Source organism: Microplitis mediator, chromosome 2 (genome assembly GCF_029852145.1).
Source record: "Microplitis mediator isolate UGA2020A chromosome 2, iyMicMedi2.1, whole genome shotgun sequence".
NCBI lineage: Eukaryota > Metazoa > Arthropoda > Insecta > Hymenoptera > Braconidae > Microplitis > Microplitis mediator.
In genome coordinates this window covers 24,985,877-25,005,838 of record NC_079970.1, presented here as the reverse complement: position 1 = coordinate 25,005,838, position 19,962 = coordinate 24,985,877, and the positions used below count along the sequence as shown (strand labels likewise).

The following is a 19,962-nucleotide window of genomic DNA, read 5'->3' as shown; positions in this document are numbered from 1 at the left end:
AAAATAATTAATTATTCTAATGAACATGCTCCCAAATTTATTTTCCATTAAACAATTAATTAATTAATTACTTTCACACTAGATGATTTACTCTAAAAAAAACTACAGAATTCAAATTTTCCCGCCTTGCCAGTTTCAAAAACATCGAGCGCCCGGATGTTTTCATTCATTGTTTCTTTTTTTTTTCCTAATTAGCTTTCACATAAAATCCACAATTCGCCATTTTGTAGTCTAAATAAATACACAGTCTCGGTCGCACGTTAATAAAATTTAAATTCAAACTAAAAACGTAAGTACGTTTGTACAAACAAATAATAATAAGTACTTATAATTAAAATAGTGATTTAAAAATTCAAATCTCCGAGTAATTAAAAACTAAATTATCATCACGTGATTTGTGACGCGGAATTTTTTTTCCGTTACCATCATCAGCAGAAGTGTGTGTTGAGTGATTCACTTAAATATATACGTATATATATTTTTTATTAAATGTTTTTGTAGAGGTAATCATTTGTACGTTTTACAAATATACCTATACATATATTAAATATATAACAATATAACAAATGTGTAATATGTTATGAGACAACGCAGTCATAAAAGCGTAGGCCAAAGTCTATTTATTCTTGATCAATGTATCTGTAATTAAAAAGATAAATAATAAATATGTACTGAGTATATTTGTTATCTATAATAACAAATTGCCAGGTGGATTTAGTAATTAAAAAAAAATACGTCTTAGTTTATTATATTTATCTCGTTGTTTAAAATCACTAGATTAAATAGAAGGTCATTTAAATTTTTAAATTCAAATTTTAAATTATTCTTAGTTTATTTAGTGAGTGTACTTTTTATGACAAGTTATTTATTTTTTATAAATCGATTGTTTCAGGATGCGCAGATGCTGCTGAGGACTATGATAAAATAAAAATATTTGTTTTTTAAAATTATTTATTTATTTTATAAAATATTCGGTTTGGTGACAGTTTGAAATTCAAGTTTTTTAAATATTAGAGGTAATATTTTTTATATATAAGAAAAAGTCATGGAGATCGAGGTCCCGGAATTCACATCTAAGGATGATGAGATACAATATTGGATGGATTTGGCACAACAAATGTTCCAGAGGTGATTATTTTTTTTATTATTATTTTAATTCACTAGAGTTGCCAGTTTACTTTTTTTTAAACTCCGAAAAAAACCTGAACAGTTAAAAAATTTTAAAAAGTTAAAGAATTTTTGTTGAGTTGAATTTTGTAGTGCATGAGATCTTGGAAGTCTTTTTATTCAAAAAGATCTCGGGTACACGTGACGTGAATGGCAACTCTGAAACTTGTGAATGATTTAAAAATTTGGTATGGGAGTTAATGTGGATTTTTTGTGAGAGTAGGAAAGAAGATGTGGAACAAGAGCTAGCGGAGTATGAAGAAAATTCAAAGATGCTGGAAAAAGAACTGGAGACAGCGCTGGAGCAAGCGGAGAACACAAACCGCGAGTTGAGACAGCGGAACTCGCGACTGGCTACAGAAGTCGAACAGTTGAGGTCACGAATGGATCAGCAGGCGGTGGATTGTTCGGTTTTTCAAACACGGGCTTCGGAATTAGAGGGCCAGCATGATCAGCTTGTTAAATATATCCGGGAGTTGGAGCAGAAAAATGATGATTTAGAACGTGCCCATCGGTAAATATTCACTATCTACTCTGGCCAGAAAGTTGGAGTCAATTAGTTGCGATCAAGTTGACGACAACTTCAGTCCTTGTAGCTGTTGACTGCAAGTTGTTACAAACTTCCCAGAAACTTGGCGACAATCTACTGCCGCAATCTATCGCCAACTTTCTGGGAAAATTCAAGTCAACTTTCCGTCAACTAATGGAATGCCAATTTTCGCGTTCAGCTTGGCGACAAGTTGCAGCAGTAGATTGTCTGCTTGTCGTCAGAGCACTTACTTTTAATTTATTTTTATTAAACTAAATCTATTACAGAATAAATCAAGCGTCCGAAGAAGCCATAGAGGCCAAATTCAACTCAGCAATTGAAAAAAACGCTCTATTGGAATCGGAGCTTGATGAGAAAGAGAATCTCAAGGTTTTAGTTCAAAGACTGATGGATGAAAATAGAGGTACAGTTTTTTTTTTGTTTTGTTTTTTAATATCCAGTGTGTAGTACTTTGAATAATAATTAAATTTTACTACAGATCTTAAGCAAGAGATCAAACACTTCAAGAGACACCTCCCCGATAACGACAAGTCAGCAGCAGATAAAGTCCGTGCGTTAATGGACAGCAACAAACTCCAAGTAGAACTCGAGACCAACTCGCCTGTTATCACACCTCTGTCGCAGCAAAACATACCGCCGACCCATTCAACGCCAGCGCCATTCAAACGTAAGATGCACAAGGCAATTGCAAAAACAAAACGCTTCTTTACTTCTAAACCTCGACGAAAACATAACATTCCTGATTGATTTACTCATTAACTCATTACTCATTAACTTAATTGCTAAATAACTTATCCACACTTTCGTACCTTGTTAATTTTAATACTTTAACAATATAATTGATAACAAAAAAAATTGTTTTAATAACAGTCAGACAAACAATTGTATTAACTTTCTTTTTTATTTTTATATTTAATAAAAATTATAATTTTACTTTTTGTTTTTACTTTTTTTTTATTTTACACAGCTTTAAATTGAAACTCTAATTATTATTATTATTACTATTGTAAAATAATTTAAAAAATTTTTAATCAGTTGGCAATGGCGTTGGAAACGTTATCAACAATAATAACAACAATAACAACAACAACAACAACATGAACATGCCAATGGCGCCGTCATCTCGAATACAAGCGATGAATTTAATCGGCGATTTAATGAGACGAGTTGGGGTAAGTTTAATTTTATTTAATTTAATTTATTTATTTACCCTGTAGTTGCACGTTTTTGTCAGATGCACGTTTTTTTTTTTTTAATTAAACCCACAAATAAACAAAAACTAGTGCATACTATTATTGAAAGGAGGACTAGAGTTATCTATTAAGAGGAAGAAAAGGGAATCGAGGCGTCTAGTTTAAAAATCGGACAAAAATAAAGGAATAAATTGATTGACCAGAAATAAGTCGCCATGATGTTGGGTATTTTTTGAATAGAGTTCGTGTATGTCCGGTTTTAAAACTACGGCTCGATAAATTAGTGTGATAGACGGTATTATTGGTAGCTCGACAGGTGGGTCTGCATGGACTGTAGAAGATTGAAGTGCTCGTGCCCTAACGCACTTGAGAAAAAGAACGATATCACTCGCCACCAGAGTCCAGTGTCTAGCCGGAAGCTGACCAAGTGCTGACATTGTCCTTCCTCTCGTTCTTGCACTGCGACATCTTTATTTTTACACCAGGTCTTTTATGTTCCTTTTTGTTTTTGTTTTGATTTTTTTTATATCAGCCTAACGTTCATCGCTTCAAACTCAACATTTCCTGCTAATTAATACTTTTACTTCCCGATAAATTTATTAATTAACCAACAATACTAGCAGTTACTCCAATGAATGCATGAAAAAATTAATGAGTGATAATGATATTAAATAAATTGATAAACGAAATTTATGTTTTTGATGCAGGCTATGGAGAATAAACTGAACACATGCAGGAATGCGTCGCGAGAGGATCAAGCAATGAGAGATTTGTACAGGTAACAGCATAATTTTATTCAAAGGCCTGCGGCTATTCATTTTCACTGTACATGTGCGGTCTCACCTGGTGTTACTTGATGGTTTATCCTGTACCTTAATCAATTTTATTTAATTAGCAATTAATAATTAAGATTTTAATCTTAAATTATTTAAATGCTGGCTGTCATTCAAATCAGTAATTTTATTTTATTGACTTACTACCTAAATAATTATTAATTTAAATAATTTGTGAGGAATATTTGGTACAGGGTATCATCGATTTGTACTTAATTACGCTAATGTGCTTCCACTACACTACTGATTTATTTAAAATCATGAATTTTATTTTATTTAAATATTTTATATTTTTATTTAGATGACAAAAAATATTATAAATATTTTATATTTTTACAATTACATTTGTACGTTAATAGATAGTAATTAATTGCTTAATTACTGTTGCAACGAATGTAAAAATTTTTATTTTAATCAATACGGCGGATTTTTAAATTTAATTAATCGTCGAAATTCTGTATCCCGGCATTTTAGACTGCAATCGATTTATTTAAATTGAACATATATATTTATTTATATGTATATTTACATACATATTTTATAATTGCTCAGAAATACTAAAAAAAAAATTTAATCGCATATTAAATGAATTATACCTGCGATAAATTAAATAGATTTATCAATTTATAAAAAGTAGCTCTATTTTTTTAATTTATTTTATTTTATATTTAAATAATTTTTAATTATTTAAAAATTTTTTATCGTGAAGCCATAAGATAATTCAAAGTTTTTTACAAAAACGATTTAAAATAAATGATTATATTTTTTAATTTAAAAATAATTAATTATCTGGCGACTCAATATATCAAATATATAATAATGTAGATTACATTGCCATCAAAATAATAAAATGCTTTAATATTATTAAATATACTCATTAAATTGACTGTACTAGTACTAAATAATTAATGATAATAATAATTATTATTATTAATGCATTTAAAAAACAAGTGTACAATTAAAATAAATAAGTTTTTTAAACATATTAATAATGTACAGCATTAAATGTTTAATTAAACGTTTTTTATATTTATATTTATATTTTTTTTAATAATTAGTATCTGAAATTAAAAGCAACACATGAATTCAAAAGCATGTCATTAATTAATTAATCTGTTTATTAATGTACTTTTGTAATAAATGTCATTGTAGTCATGCATCTAGTTGTTGTTATCGTCTTGTTTCTTTTTATGTTAATTAATTCCCATTATTAATTTATTACTTATTATGATGACACGACCGATCATCCGAGGACTTTTGATCTGCGACAATTAATCTGTCGGTAATCGATCTGACAATTGATCATTGATATAAATTTCTGTAGTAGTTAACCCTCAGAGTACTTAATTTATTTCACTAGATAATTTTTACAGTATTATTGTCTGCGTGTGTGTTAACATGCCATTGTAATTACACACACGCACACAAACTTTGAAAAGAGAACACAGTCCCATTGCACACGTTTGCGATTACATACACGGGTAGAAAAATTTAATCTGTTTTAAATCAAGTATAATTTTCAAGTTATTTCTATTAAATTTGACTTTACATCTGTAATTAATTAACGAGTGTAAATGTAGCAGACATCAGACAAATTTAAAATTATAAATAAATAGAGGAAACAATCAAAAAAATAATATTCATAAAAAATTCACTTATTAATTTTGAAATTTTTTAAATGCGCATTTTTTTTTTAATTTCATTTTTTTAATTATTTACTCTATTTATTATTAATTTTAAATTTGTCTGATGTCTGCTTACATTCACACTCATAATTAATATGATACGAAAGTTAGCCGGCGTCTAATAATTTTTGGACTTTTTAAAAAACGATAAATTATTTAAAAAAAATATTTAAAAAAATTGCACTTATAGTCTTTTAAATTTTCTACATGTGCATATTTTTAATTTTTTTTTTTTCTTCAAATTTAATTGTTAAAAAAAGATCCCAAAAATTTTTAATTATCTACTAACTTCAGGATCGTTAATTAATTAACATGAAATTCATTCAATTTTGGCTGGTACTATTCCTTACTTCGACTGCTTCTAAACTTGTTTTCAATAATTTTTACTCTGGTTTTGGTCGTCTTTTGATCAAAATTAGACTTATTCTCAAAATATTTTGCCTCGTTTTGTTTTTGTCCAATAGATTAATTATTAAATTAAAATCAGACAAAATCTTTCGACCCGGATATTGAACTCATATTTTATTCAGTGATATAAACATGTGTAATCAATAATATTGCATGCATTGTCGTTTGAATCAACCGCGCTTGGATGAATTTTCGCGAATAAATGTCTTCGGATGAACGGTCAGATAAAAATTAACTATTGATAATTTATTAAAATAAGAATTTTTTTTTATTTGAATGTTTTTCAACAGGACAACAACAATCAGACGACAGGTGCGAAGTCTTGCATCAAGAAATAACAATCACATATGACTGTAAAGTAATCAACGAGTTATTAAATAATTACTTTACTTCTTGTTTAATTCCAGTGTTAATTATATTATTTAAAAAAAAAAGTCTATATGAGGCAAAAGACTCAATTATTAATACTTTTTAAATTTAATTGTTTACTTATCTTTATTAATTACTTTTTATGTCACCTGCTTTAAAACTGAGAAGAAAAAAATCCACTGTCTGGCTGATGAATAAATTTATCAATTAAAGTCCTGTCAGATTCTCATTGTTTATTAATTTTATGAAAAATTTAGTGAGTGCGAGATAAAACGATTTTGTTTCTGATGGCAGCAGTCGCCTACTGGTCAAGTCAACCTCACCCTGGTCTAAAATCGTCTGGTTTTATTTCTGGCTACATAATATACTGGTATATAAAATATATAATTTTAGGAAACGCACTTTAGATTTATTGCACAAAAAAAATTAAAAAAAAAAAAAAAATTGTGACGTAACTAGAAATTATGAGATTTTGATAACTGGTACAGATAACTGGTTAAAAATTGCAATTGTTATATATATTAAATATGATGAGTAAATTAAAATGCCTAATATATTTATTGTAGTATCAATAATTGGGTCTTTTACTTTAAAATGTTGCTTAACTTTTTTAAAAGCTTAGATAATTAAAGGAAAAATTTATAAGTTGTCGCAATTGCTTGTAACGATTTGTGGCCACTTTTTAAACTGGGTTTAAATTATTATTGCTGATATATCTATTAAAAATTGATTGAAACTCTGATAAAAATGAACTGGTTTAAAAAACTGGCCCTTAATAATTTAATTGTAATTAGTGAATTTATTAAGATACTGAAATTAGCCGACGTCTAATTAAAAAAAAATTCAAAATTGCACCTATAGCTTTTTTAATTTTCTACATGTGCATATTTTTTTTTGTAATTGATTTGTTGAAAAAAATCCGGAAATTGTTAATTGTCTACTAACTTCAGGATCATTATTTATTAACGTTATTTTATATTTATTTATATTCCCGGGTATAAAAATTTCAAGCCAAAATAAAAATTTTTCGCCGCCGTAAAGCGGCTGACAAAGGCCAAGGTAGTGAACACAAGTCCGAAAAAAAATTGACTCAATTTATCGGCTAGTTTATTAAGAATAATAAAATTTATGATACTGAAATCAGCCGACGTTTCATAACTTTGGATTTTTTTAAAAACGATAAATTAAAAAAAAAAATTTCGAAAATTGCACCTAGAGTTTTTTAAATTTTCTACAAGTGCATATTATTTTTTTTTTTTTTTAACTAAACTGTGGAAAAAAATCCGAAAATTGTTAATTGTCTGCTAACTTCAGGATCATAAAAATTTAATGATCCAGAAGTTAACAGACAATTGGAAATTTTGGATTTTTTTTTTTACTGGAGAATTACTAAAAAATAAAAACTAAAAATATGCACATGTAGAAAATTTAAAAAACTATAGGTGCATTTTTTTCAAATATTTTTTTTAAATGATTTATTGTTTAAAAAAAATCAAAAAATTATCAGATGTCAGACATCAGACAAATTTAAAATTATAAATAAAGTAAACAATTTAAAAAATGCACTAATTAATTTCAAAATTTTTTAAATGCGCATTTTTTTTAAATTTAATTTTATTAATTATTTGCTCTACTTATTAATAATTTTAAATTCGTCTGATGTCTGCTACATTCACACTCATTAAAATTTCGGTATTCTCTTGGCCTCTACCAATAAAATTTTACGGCTTCAAAGTGATTTCGGCCAAATTTAGACTTTTCGGAGTATTTTCAGCGAAATATTTTTACCCGGGTTATATACTACTCTGTAATTTGAGATAAAACAAGTAAAAGTTCATTGATAAGTCATGGTATCATTACACTGGTAACGATCTCATGATTAATTATTATTAATAAATGTCTATGTAAATATATGTCTGTGTTATATTTATTATACAAAATTTAAAAAAAATGATTAATGAATTAAGTTATTTAATATATTAATATATATTTAGATGGGTTTAGAAAAATAATTATTAGTACGACCAGTATTTAATTATAGAATAATTATTTAAACTAAACATTAATAATTAATTGAAATAAAAATAAATTAGTTTGTTGGTCAATAAATAAAAAATATTTAATTTACATTTGTACTTTGATTGTAATATTTATTAATTGTCTGTGGTAAATATTTATGTGAATTATTTATGACTGATAAAAATTGCATGGAAATATTAAATTTATAATTAATAATTATAATTACTCACTACTACTCAAAAATTGTAATTAATATTTTGCTCATTCATTAAATAAATAATTAATAAAAATATATATCTATTACTCATATAATTCATAATTGCCTTAAATTTTATTCTTATATTTATTTTTATACTCGTTGACTAAAAGTCAACGAGAATTAATTTAGCGGGAGGGGTTTTTAAATAAATTAATTAATTATAATTGCCAGGTAATTAGATATTAGCAAATTTATTTATGAAATTTTTTCACACATTTAATGAATACTTGTATGTGATCCAGTACTCAATTAATTATAATTTCGATACAAAAACAAAAAATAAGTAAAATAAAAAAAAATACAACCTTACAATCTTTCTCAAAGTAACTGGATCACTCTAAACATATTATACTCTAGTGCACATCACTATCATGTGCAAAATTATCTTTAATTATTACATTAATGATTAATGATAATGATTAAATGGTAAGTGGATTTTTGAATTATCGACGAATCCGGAAATCGCTTGCGACAATTTAATTAAAATTTTAAATTATTACTATTGAATGTCATGTTAATTGATGATTTTATTTATTTTTAAGCTCGCAAACGATTGCAATCAATTAATTTATAGTTTATCTTAAAAGTGTAATGAATGATATATAATATATATTTAATATATATAATGTGTATGGTTAGTCTGATGCTACAAACAGATGCAGTTACCTTACGATGAATAGGAATGAATAAAATGTGTCATCCGTTATTACGAATAATAGTAATGATAATAATAATTATAGTAAACGGTAATTTTGATGATTGGGTATTTAATTTTTTTAAATAGATAAGTGATTATTTAAGCACGTTCACCACGGATTCGTCGGGCCAATTGGATGTCTTTCGGCATAATTGTTACACGCTTGGCGTGAATTGCGCACAAGTTTGTGTCTTCAAAGAGACCGACCAAGTAGGCTTCAGAAGCTTCCTGAAGAGCGCCGATGGCCGCGCTCTGGAAACGCAAATCGGTCTTGAAATCCTGAGCGATTTCACGAACCAATCGCTGGAAGGGCAATTTTCTGATCAACAACTCCGTTGACTTCTGGTATCTTCTGATTTCACGAAGAGCGACCGTACCTGGGCTGGAATTTAAATAAAACAACAAAAATTATTATTTACTTAATTACCGATAGCCGGTTGTAATTTTAAATATTTAAATTTATCAGCGGCATTAATTATTTAGTATTAAATAAATAAATGTGATGCAAAGTATTGGATTAATAATAATAAAAATAATAATTACCGGTAACGATGGGGTTTCTTGACTCCACCGGTTGAAGGTGCGCTCTTACGCGCGGCTTTTGTAGCCAATTGTTTTCGCGGAGCTTTTCCTCCGGTTGATTTACGAGCTGTCTGCTTTGTACGTGCCATCTTTTATTTTGATACTCTACAATAAAAAAAAAAATAATAAAATTAATTATAAATTATTTTTATCACCGGTAATTAAAAACTAAAGTTATATTATTGTACTGCAACACTTAGACCTCAAAATATCATTAGTAATTACTCGAGTGCAATTAGAGAGCGCGATAATAAAAATAAAAATAAAAACACTTAAAAGTAAAGGAAATAACTTGAGTAACAAATAAAATAAAACGCACAAGTAAAAGTGAGAAGTTAATTTAACGACAAAGAACAATTGTCCAGCGTAACCGCGCATGTGTAAGTGGAGTGGGGGGTAAATAAATAAACCGATTGCGATTGCGATGGGAGGACAGTACACCCCAAGAAGGGATAAACAAAAATAGTGGGGGTTCCTCTAAGCGCGTGGAGGAGATCCGCGTTGCGCAATGGACGAATTCACGATCCTCCTGTCTCGGATGTTTGGGTGCAAGTGCCAAGAGAAAACAACGCTCCATCTCCCGATCCCCCAACCCGAGATCATCGTCCGAATCGATGTTTAATTAATCCAAATAACTATTCATCTCCGCTGACACCTCATTATTCCTCCAGCAAATAAATATTTTAAATCCTCCAGCTCCGAAATACGCCAGCTCGACACACCTACGAATTAATACACGTGTACAAAATAAATATAATTTATCTAGTCTACGGCAAATGCCATAGCCGTTGGTGCATTCAGAGAAACGATTCCCTCGCAAACGTCAATTACAAAATGGTGGCAACGGTAACAACTCGTACAGACAATAACTATTTTATTAAATTTTTAAAAATACCTCGCTCGACTAAATAAAAAACTTATTAGCGACAACAAAAACAATCGTCCTTATAAATAAGACAGTGATCAGTACTCAGTACTCACCTTCTTAGTCCGCAGATTAGTTGCAACGATAAAATATATCAACTAGCTAGATGTTTCCTTGTACTTGGTTCGGATGGCAGTGGACGCTCTTGCTCTTGGCTGTTGCTGTTGGCTCTCGGTCTCGGTCTGTGTTGCTGTTACTCTTCCAAACTGTCTCTACTGTTGGTCGTCGTCACACACACAACTTGCTCTCCCTTTACGTCCCTACCCTTCACTCATACTCATACTCATACCGTCTACTGTCTATGCTTTGCTTGCTATGTGCTACTGCTTCATACTTGACACACACACACATCATACCCATGTCCCCCAACCCATACCTCGAGCCCACAACACAAAATTACACTTACACTAGACTCAACTGGGTGCCCCTAGGAATTGAATCGCGCCAACTTTTCGAGTCCATGAAGTAGAGCCTCAGTGAACCCGCGACAACCGCTTCGGCCAATGGTATCACGACAATCACCAAACTACCCAACTTTTCGTCTTATCTCATTGGTCGTCGGACAGCTTTTACTCAGGAACTCAGGACGCGACATTCATTTTTCACATTTCATGTCCATGTCATTTTCTTTATTCATATTTCAGTACACGCACACATGCACACACGTGTACAGACACGGCGGCCTAATGTTTAGATTCGGATGATACTGAGTATGAGTATGAGGTAAATGTTATTCATACAGTACATACATATATATATAAATATATATATTCTGGAGATAAGATGGAGTGAGCGGTTTTTCATTTATGAATTTAAATATTTTATTATTTTAAATTCATGGGTCAGGACTGGGGCTCCGCTAGAGGAGAGGCGGGACGGAAAACTGAAATGAACTTTGCCCTTATCTTTAATAAAAACCGCACCCTTGACTACTTTTTTTTAGGTACATGTACATACTTTTTATTGAGTAAAGTACTTGTGGGGGCTATTGAACGCATTCATGGCTTCCATTTTTATTTTGTTTATTATTATTATTATTATTATTATTATTGTTAATGATTCCAAGGCTGTCATATTGTTTTTACTTGTTTTCTTTTTTACAGCGATTGCAAATGGCCGAATAATTAGATTTTTGTAATTACTGATCATTTAGATTAGACATGAGTCATAGATATCAATTGCATTGTTTACTTATGATTCATTTATATTTAAATAGATTTATGGATTTAGATTTATGATGAAATGCTCAAAAATTATGATAATAAAGTTAGCGGACATCTGAAAATTTTTTAAATTTTTAAATAATAAATTCAAATGTTTATAAACCAAAAATTAACAAATGCATTTTTAGAAAATTCAAAATTACGTACATGCATTTTATTTTTAATTTTATTGTTTTAATTAATTCACTTTTTTATATGTAATTAAAAAATTGTGTCTGCTACATTTGCACTCATTCAAAAATTTGAATATTGTTTTTTTGGGTAATGAAAATTTGAATTGTTTATTTACTAAAATTCAGTTGATTAAATATTTACTTAAAAGTTAAAATCAATGTATAAAATTTTTAAATAAATAATTTCCAGAAATTTCTGTTGTCAAATCGAGAAATTTCTATGATTATTACGTAGAAAAATTTATATAATTTATTTTATTATTACAAATAAATAATAATCGTTATCTATGAAAAGTAATTAAAATATTTATTAGTAAAGTTCATATTTATTTCCATATACACACGGGTAAATTTTATATGTATATATATTTAATTTAAATGAAAATGTATGTAAATATGGTTGTGTAATTAACAGATCATGTATATTATGATTTATTCAACAATAAAATAATTAATTTACGATAATAAATTTAATTATTATTCAAATTTCTTTATTTTTTAAATTAAAAACTACTGTAATTATTTTTTATTTTAATTAATTATTTATTTAGTAATAAGAAAGTAATGAGGTTATGTTTTAATGTTGACAAACATATATATGTACATATACATATATGTTGATGAGTAATTTAAATGATTCTTTGAATTTAAATTAAAACAATTAGGATTTAAATAAACTCGTAAATTGGAAAAAAATCAACAATTAAAATAAATTTGAAATTAAAAATAAAAAAAAATCAACATAAGAAATTTAAAATCATCTGATCCTCGATTAAAAGAAACGATTCAAAACGTCCATAAGGAGGGTGATTTAAAAGTATTCAAAAGCATTAAAAAGTATTCAAATTTCTTTTTTTCTAATCGTTTTAAATCGTTTCTTTTAACAAGGGATATTTTTCTAATAATATGTAATTTGTTTATAAAAACTGTAATATAAATAAAGTGATTGGGTAAATAACTAAAAATAAATGAAATTATTCACGTTAATGTACATTATTATTATCAGTTATATTTAGTCTGTCTACATAAAATTGTACTTAATATTCAGATAATATCAAGATTAATACAATGCTAGAATACGAAAACAAATACATTTAGTAATAACTAAAAATATAAATTTACTTAATTAATAATTAATGATATAATTAAAGTGTATGCATCTAGTTATTAACGCGAATTGTTAAATTAAATGATAATAAAATAAATTGTGTACTCTTTTTTTTAAAATAGAAGCCATTGCTTATTAATTTATAACTTTCGAGACGTTTGATGAGATTTTTTATAATTATAAAAAAAATTAATCAATTAACAATCGATGATTTACATTTTATATAAAATATTGTTAATTAAGAATAATCGTGAAAATCTAATTAATTTTGTTTACTGCTTGGTCAGTTTTTCAAACCAGGTTCAAATTAATATTCCTAGTATATCTATACATTCATAATATATAGATATACTAGCAGTAATTTGAACCCGGCTTGAAAAGTTGGCCCTTAATTTAATAAATTTTTTAATTTCTCTTATCATTTTCAAATGATTAATTTAAAATTGATAACCAAAAATGAGATAAGCAATGTCGAATTTTTTAATCTGAACTCGGTTTCTTCTAGATTACATATCATTAATAATAATAATAATAATTAATAATTATAATTTTAATAATAATCTTACTCTAATTGCCTACAAAAAATTATTACATATTATTCCCTATTTGTACATATGAACCTTTTTGTTAGTAATGAATTTTAATTTTAAAAGTGATTAATGATGTTTAATAAAATCTATCAAAAAGATTCAATGCCAACAGAGATGACATCACAATGCTGATTTTATTTTTTCTTTAATCATTTATTTAAATATTAACCGACTATCAATTAACGATCAGTGTTTGAATTAATGATCAGTGCAGAATTAAATAAAAAATGAAAAAATTGTTCAATGCATTGTGACACTAAAAAGCAATGTCATGACTGTCTGACACGTAATTAAACATGTTAATTTTTTGTCTCTCTGGCTTTATCGGATAATTTCCACGCATGTTTTTTTTTTAATTCTCAAGATGAACAGATTTATAATTTTAATAATTTTACTCTTAATTTATTATTTTTTGGCTCATCTTACCGACCCCGTGCCGATTGCTACGTGTTTGGCAGTGACAACGATTAAATTAATAATAATTGATGTGTTTAATTAAAAATGTATGTTTATATAAATAATCTAAACGAAAACGAAAATAAAAATGCTGAATTTAAAGTTTACAATATTTAAGATTGAATCATAATAAAGATGATTATTTGTGTGAAGTTGGTGAAATGTCGAAATATTTAATAAGATTTTTAGATTAGTTGAAGCTGGATTTATTTAAGCACGTTCACCACGGATTCGTCGGGCCAACTGGATGTCTTTCGGCATAATTGTTACACGCTTGGCGTGAATTGCGCACAAGTTTGTGTCTTCAAAGAGACCGACCAAGTAGGCTTCAGAAGCTTCCTGGAGAGCGCCGATGGCCGCGCTCTGGAAACGCAAATCGGTCTTGAAATCCTGAGCAATTTCACGAACCAATCGCTGGAAGGGCAATTTTCTGATCAACAATTCCGTTGACTTCTGGTATCTTCTGATTTCACGAAGAGCGACCGTACCTGGGCTGAAATTTAAATAAAACAACAAAAATTATTATTTACTTAATTACCAATAGCCGGTTGTTATTTTAAATATTAAAATTTATCAGCGGCATTAATTATTTAGTATTAAATAAATAAATGTGATGCAAAGTATTGGATTAATAATAATAATAAAAATAATAATTACCGGTAACGATGGGGTTTCTTGACTCCACCGGTTGAAGGTGCGCTTTTACGCGCGGCTTTTGTAGCCAATTGTTTTCGCGGAGCTTTTCCTCCGGTTGATTTACGAGCTGTCTGCTTTGTACGTGCCATTGTTTCTGTTAAAAAAAAGTAATTACAAAATAAATTAAACTATTAAATTAAATTTAATTATAAATCTCCACACTCTATACATCACTAAAGTAAATATCAACGTCTCAAGTACTCAGCGACCACGTTCACTTATAATTTATTTACCACAAAAATTTATTTAAATAAATTAAAAATATTAATAAACCAGCTGTCATTATAATAAAAAAGTAATTATGATATAATTAAATGCAATGACTGTAGTGAAAAAAAATTTTCTTTGTTAAAGAATTAATTTCCCTCCAAAAGCAAGGAAACGCACAAAATGGCGGCTCGCGTACGTACTATGATAATTGCGTGGAAGACGCTGGCTAAATAATTTATTACAATTATTTTTAAATCACACAGGGGTATTTTGTAAATTATTATCACAAAACGTTTGTCTAATTTTTTGACGTCGATTGGTAATAATTTAAATGATAAAAGTCACGGATCCTTACCTTAATTGATTTTTTAAAAAATGTGGTTTTGTTGAACTGACAGAAAAACTTAATTTTACAATGAATGTGTAACAGAACTGGTGTTGCTGTCGAAAGAGAATAAGCAATGAAAGCACAAGAGCTAACCAGCGAACAGCACGGGCATCAACAGCTTAACTAATCCTATACCCAACTATACTTTCATGTACTTGCACTATACACTTGTGTACACTCAACTTGATTCTTGTAGTAAGTGGTAGTACTACTTTTTACATGTATTTCCTGTCAGTGAAGTCTTCAAGTCCTTGTATTTGTGCATGCATAGAGTACTAGTTACTCTACTGCGCATCTGCGGTAAAATTCCTCTTCGTCTTCCTATTGGTCGTTTGAATTTTTTTGCAAATGCGCTTTTACCCAATAGGCTGCTGCAAAACGCAATTTAAGTAATGGCGCGAAAATTTTAAATGCAAAAATAAATTTTCTATTCTTTCATGATACTGAAGTTAACTGACGTCTAATAATTTTTGAATTTTTTAAAACCATGAATTATAAAAAAAATTATTTTAAAAATTGCACTTATAGTTTTTTTTAATTTTCTGCTTGCTCATATTTGTAGTTTTTTTTTTACGATCCTGAAGTTAGCAGAGAATTAAAAATTTTTGGATTTTTTTTTTGAATAATTAAATTTGAAGAACAAAAAAAACTAAAAATATGCACATGTAGAAAATTTAAAAGACAAGTGCAATTTTTTAAAATATTTTTTTTTTCATAGTTTATCGTTTTTTAAAAAATCAAATAATTATTAGACGTCGGCTAACTTCAGTATCATTTTTTTTTGCAGTTTATTTGCTGAAAAAAAAAATCTGAAAATTATTAACTGACTGCTAACTAAGATCGTATTATTTTTGTTTGTTTTGAACTAGAGCTAGATCATTACCGAATGCACCCACAAACAAATTTTAATAAAATTATTAAATTAAAATTTTGAAATTTCGCGCCGCTGGCGCTACTGCGCGTCGTTGTATTCGACGTTCAAATTTTTGCTAAAGTGGGGGAGGTATTAGGTCGAATTAATCGCTAAGTCGATTGCTTTGTATCAACTGGCGGTCCAATAGCAGCAGTCAGTATCATCGACAACGGCAGTAGTGGTCCAGATCTTTCTGTACGTATGAATTGAAACACAGTATTGTAATTAATTCGCGGAATCATCCATAAAATTTATTGCTCATAGTGATTGTTTAATTAAAATTGTGGAAAGTGTCTGTGGTGTCCTTAAGGGGTTAGGGGTACTCAGGGGTATGAAAAAATGATGATTTTCAATAATTTTTTTTTTGTAGTTAATTACTTTATTTGACAAAAATAAAAACATAGCTTTATTAGAACACGTTTCGATTTGACTTCACGAAAATTTCAAAAAAAAAAATTAATAATTCAAAAAGTTATCGCTGTTTTTGTAGAGCCCGTTCCTCCCGAAGTCCTTTGCGGTGATCATCATAAGTCCTTGGAGATTCATCTAAAATCAATCGGACAAGAAAAATTAGTTTTATTAATAGATAATCTTGTGCCTGATCGAAGCTTTTTTTTTTTTTTTCGAAATTAACAAAATGGCGGCCTCAGGAAATTTTTTTCAAATTTTCGAGAAAAAAACCGACAGTTTATTGTTAAAAAAAAATCGAAATTTTGAAAAAAAAAAAAAATCCTTCGATCAGGCACGAGTTTTTAATGTATTTCAAAAGTACAATAAATTTTATTGAAATCTACCGAGCAGTTTTTAAGTTACAGTGATCACCAGTTCAGAAAACATAGTTTTGAGAAAAACGCATTTAAAGTTTTGCTATGGATTTATGTCGAATTATAAGAATTATTTAATAACTTACACTGAGTCATCTATTCCTGGACCATATAATAGCTCTTCAGCCGACATAGCAGCTTCCAAAATATCGATTTGCTGGTGCCTACGTTGCAATCGACCTTCTCGGGTGTTATCATTAGCGCGCTTATCTGCTACTTTGATACGTGCAGCATCCATTCTTTCTGCATACCGATGAGAATTAGGCCCACAATTAAGTCCTAGTGTATTCATCAAGACTAATAATGAATTTATACCCTCATTAAATATACACATAGCAACGTATGCAGCTATTTGTACGATAGTAAAACTAGTATTTACCGTTTTTGGGCATATTTTCCATACTAGTTGGTTAAAGCTTTCATTATTATTCTGATTGAATCCACCTACACATCTTGAAAGTAAATTTTCATTACTAAGATCTTCGTATATAGGCTTGATAGCTTTTAAAACATCAGAAGGTAAAGGAGAATAATCGTGAGAAAAGGTATCAAGCTCTCCTCTTGCTTCAGCGCGCTGGTAAGAGCACCAAGATTCTTCGCCTTTTGGACACATATCATGATTCGGTTTTTCATCACTCGAGCCGTAGTGATAAAAGGTTGCCATTATAGCAGATTTCATATTTTCAATAGAATCACAATGCCGGCGTATTGCTAAACCATAGTACACAGTTAGTTTGTCTATTAATTTTCCTGTGAGCTTACCTCGACCACCAAGACCTTTTTGTTTACTCTTCAGCGTACGTAATCGACTCCCCATCCGCTTTTGGACATGCCCTATACATTCCTTTTTATTTACAGTTGTATTTTCGTAAGGATCTGATTTTATAATTCCTGAATAGGTCTTGGAGTCACCATCACCAATATAGTTGGCATACTTAACTCCATATTTAGTTTCAGAATACGAAAACATTTCGACCATCGCATCCACCTCCATTTTCCCAGAAGACCCTTGATGATTAGCAGAACACACATCTTCATGCGATTGATACCATTCCTCGAACTCAACAGTATTTGTTTTTTTTTTCCAATACTCACATAGCTTACAATATGCACTTTTAATGTTTATGTCAAGAATCTTTCCAGTAAAATAGCCAATTATAGAAGAAACTCCAAATGACGATGTATATCCCCGTTTTTGCCAGGTTCCATCTCCCGATACAGTTAGATGATTTATATCTTCATTTTCAGTTGTTGGCATTGCTTGCTTTTCTTCATTCACAGCTTTCGTCATGAAGGTTTCTGCGACGGCTTTACTACAATTCAAAATCTGTTTCAGTAAAATTGTATGCGTAGATTTATCTAAAAAAGACGGCATGTCCATCAGGCCGCAAAACTTGCACAATCCTTCGTATCCTATTCCTAGTATTCTCATTACAAAAATGAAACGTCTGTTTATTTCATAAGAATGCCCAACGAAAGAACAGGAAGGAATATATTCATTTCCACAGTTATTACATGCAACTACAATTTTGAATCCCAGCCCACGTGTACTTGCTGTTTGAAACACTACATTTCCATCACATTTTTTACATTTTATAAGAGCAGAAATTGCAGTGAATACCTGAATAAAATTTATTATTCGAAATTCAGTACTGCTGTCTTCAGGTACATCATCTTCAGTGTTTTGTTTTAATTTTTTAGAAGATGTACTCTGAATACTTTCATCACGTTCGGCTGTTTTCGGATTAAAAACATTCTTTCTTTTGACTGAACGCGACTTATTAATTTTTTCAGAACTCCGAAGTTCTCTTGAAACCTTTCTAGAATCACGTCCCATGGTTAATAATTTAATTCACTTGAGAAATAATTTATCACAAAACTATCGACTGATCAGTGCAACGACTACAGGTATACTGGCAACCAAAAATTATTTTTCAGTTCTTGTACTACCTACAAATTGTGAATATATGTAGAAGGATATATATATATATATATATATATATATATAATTATAAATACATTAAAATGGGGAGATATTCATGACAATGAAACCCGAAAAGTCGGTTGCTTGCAGCTGTTTCTAGCTACCTGCTCTCGAATGCCACGTAGCACCCGAGCGTCCTTTGGTCATTGTTAAATAACTCGAAAAGAATTTGTCGGATTCACTTCAAATTTTCACACAATATTTTTAAAATATTATACTTTAAGAAAATGCAAAAAAAAAAAAATCGATTTTTTGAAAATTCTGACTACCCCTAACCCCTTAAGTGTTGAGTGTTCAGTGCTAGTGTAAAGTGTTGCGGATTGCTGACGCTGATAACTTCCAAGTTCCTGAGCCCAATCATCTGGCATCGTCTGGTGGGAAATAGCAGTTAAGTGACGTTTTTTAGCTGCAATACACTTGGAGCAATTTAATTCAAATCTCCAGGTGTATTAGGACACCCTTCTGCACATTATTTCTCCACCAAGGTTTGTTCAAACACTTGCGTGTTTTTTTTTTACTATTTCAAATATTTTTCTATCATATTCTGCCGCCATTTTATTTTGACACACGAATTTTAATTTGTCTCCAATTTTTTAAAATTTATTTTCTAACTTTTGATGTGAATTCACATTCTAATTCGGGTAGTAAATTTACGTCAAATTGTATAGCAAGTATATAAATTGTCGTCAAAAACGGAAAAGTCCGAAGTT

General features: G+C 29.3%; 4 protein-coding genes across 9 annotated transcripts; 1 reads left to right on the top strand and 3 right to left on the bottom strand.

The window, feature by feature from the left end:
• The first annotated feature begins 184 nt into the window (after window positions 1–184).
• On the top strand, window positions 185–7,404 carry LOC130662956 (nuclear distribution protein nudE-like 1). Of its 4 annotated transcripts, XR_008989128.1 has the most exons (9): window positions 211–503; window positions 893–1,128; window positions 1,391–1,681; window positions 1,984–2,120; window positions 2,196–2,384; window positions 2,753–2,889; window positions 3,219–3,395; window positions 3,618–3,688; window positions 6,127–6,191. XR_008989128.1 is itself a non-coding variant. In XM_057461950.1 (8 exons), the coding sequence occupies exons 2-8, from the start codon at window positions 1,046–1,048 to the stop codon at window positions 6,185–6,187; spliced, it is 969 nt and encodes a 322-aa protein (XP_057317933.1). In that variant the 5' UTR covers window positions 185–289; window positions 893–1,045; the 3' UTR covers window positions 6,188–7,404. The 4 variants fall into 4 exon arrangements, 3 of the variants coding, with proteins under 3 accessions (XP_057317933.1, XP_057317932.1, XP_057317934.1); XM_057461950.1 differs by lacking the exon at window positions 3,219–3,395 and having other exon boundaries at window positions 185–289; window positions 6,127–7,404; XM_057461949.1 differs by lacking the exon at window positions 3,219–3,395 and having other exon boundaries at window positions 214–503; window positions 6,127–7,404.
• Window positions 7,405–8,658: 1,254 nt separating this feature from the next.
• Window positions 8,659–10,982, bottom strand: LOC130662960 (histone H3.3A). Its single transcript, XM_057461956.1, has 3 exons — window positions 10,744–10,982; window positions 9,724–9,867; window positions 8,659–9,562 (listed from the first exon to the last, which is right to left on the bottom strand). Exons 2-3 carry the CDS (start codon window positions 9,849–9,851, stop codon window positions 9,280–9,282), a joined length of 411 nt encoding a protein of 136 aa, XP_057317939.1. The 5' UTR covers window positions 9,852–9,867; window positions 10,744–10,982; the 3' UTR covers window positions 8,659–9,279.
• Window positions 10,983–13,051: 2,069 nt separating this feature from the next.
• Window positions 13,052–15,661, bottom strand: LOC130662961 (histone H3.3A). Its single transcript, XM_057461957.1, has 3 exons — window positions 15,499–15,661; window positions 14,895–15,027; window positions 13,052–14,730 (listed from the first exon to the last, which is right to left on the bottom strand). The coding sequence occupies exons 2-3, from the start codon at window positions 15,020–15,022 to the stop codon at window positions 14,448–14,450; spliced, it is 411 nt and encodes a 136-aa protein (XP_057317940.1). The 5' UTR covers window positions 15,023–15,027; window positions 15,499–15,661; the 3' UTR covers window positions 13,052–14,447.
• Window positions 15,662–16,766: 1,105 nt separating this feature from the next.
• LOC130662954 (uncharacterized) lies at window positions 16,767–19,443 on the bottom strand. 3 transcript variants are annotated; one of them, XR_008989127.1, is made up of 3 exons: window positions 17,648–19,443; window positions 17,355–17,565; window positions 16,767–16,990 (listed from the first exon to the last, which is right to left on the bottom strand). XR_008989127.1 is itself a non-coding variant. In XM_057461947.1 (2 exons), exons 1-2 carry the CDS (start codon window positions 19,103–19,105, stop codon window positions 17,482–17,484), a joined length of 1,524 nt encoding a protein of 507 aa, XP_057317930.1. In that variant the 5' UTR covers window positions 19,106–19,443; the 3' UTR covers window positions 16,767–17,481. The 3 variants fall into 3 exon arrangements, 1 of the variants encoding a protein (XP_057317930.1); XR_008989126.1 differs by having other exon boundaries at window positions 17,355–17,547; XM_057461947.1 differs by having other exon boundaries at window positions 16,767–17,547.
• Between the last annotated feature and the right edge of the window lie 519 nt (window positions 19,444–19,962).

Excerpts from the sequence above, each read along its gene's own strand:
- LOC130662956 (XM_057461950.1), top strand. The coding sequence starts at position 1,046 with ATGGAGATCGAGGTCCCGGAATTCACATCTAAGGATGATGAGATACAA. Across the intron at positions 1,129-1,390 it reads GCACAACAAATGTTCCAGAG|GAAAGAAGATGTGGAACAAG; the intron begins GTGATTATTTTT and ends TTGTGAGAGTAG. Across the intron at positions 3,689-6,126 it reads GCAATGAGAGATTTGTACAG|GACAACAACAATCAGACGAC; the intron begins GTAACAGCATAA and ends GTTTTTCAACAG.
- LOC130662961 (XM_057461957.1), bottom strand. The coding sequence starts at position 15,022 with ATGGCACGTACAAAGCAGACAGCTCGTAAATCAACCGGAGGAAAAGCT. Across the intron at positions 14,731-14,894 it reads AAGAAACCCCATCGTTACCG|CCCAGGTACGGTCGCTCTTC; the intron begins GTAATTATTATT and ends TTTAAATTTCAG.
- LOC130662954 (XM_057461947.1), bottom strand. The coding sequence starts at position 19,105 with ATGGGACGTGATTCTAGAAAGGTTTCAAGAGAACTTCGGAGTTCTGAA. Across the intron at positions 17,548-17,647 it reads GGAAAATATGCCCAAAAACG|GACTTAATTGTGGGCCTAAT; the intron begins GTAAATACTAGT and ends TGAATACACTAG.
- LOC130662960 (XM_057461956.1), bottom strand. The coding sequence starts at position 9,851 with ATGGCACGTACAAAGCAGACAGCTCGTAAATCAACCGGAGGAAAAGCT. Across the intron at positions 9,563-9,723 it reads AAGAAACCCCATCGTTACCG|CCCAGGTACGGTCGCTCTTC; the intron begins GTAATTATTATT and ends TTTAAATTCCAG.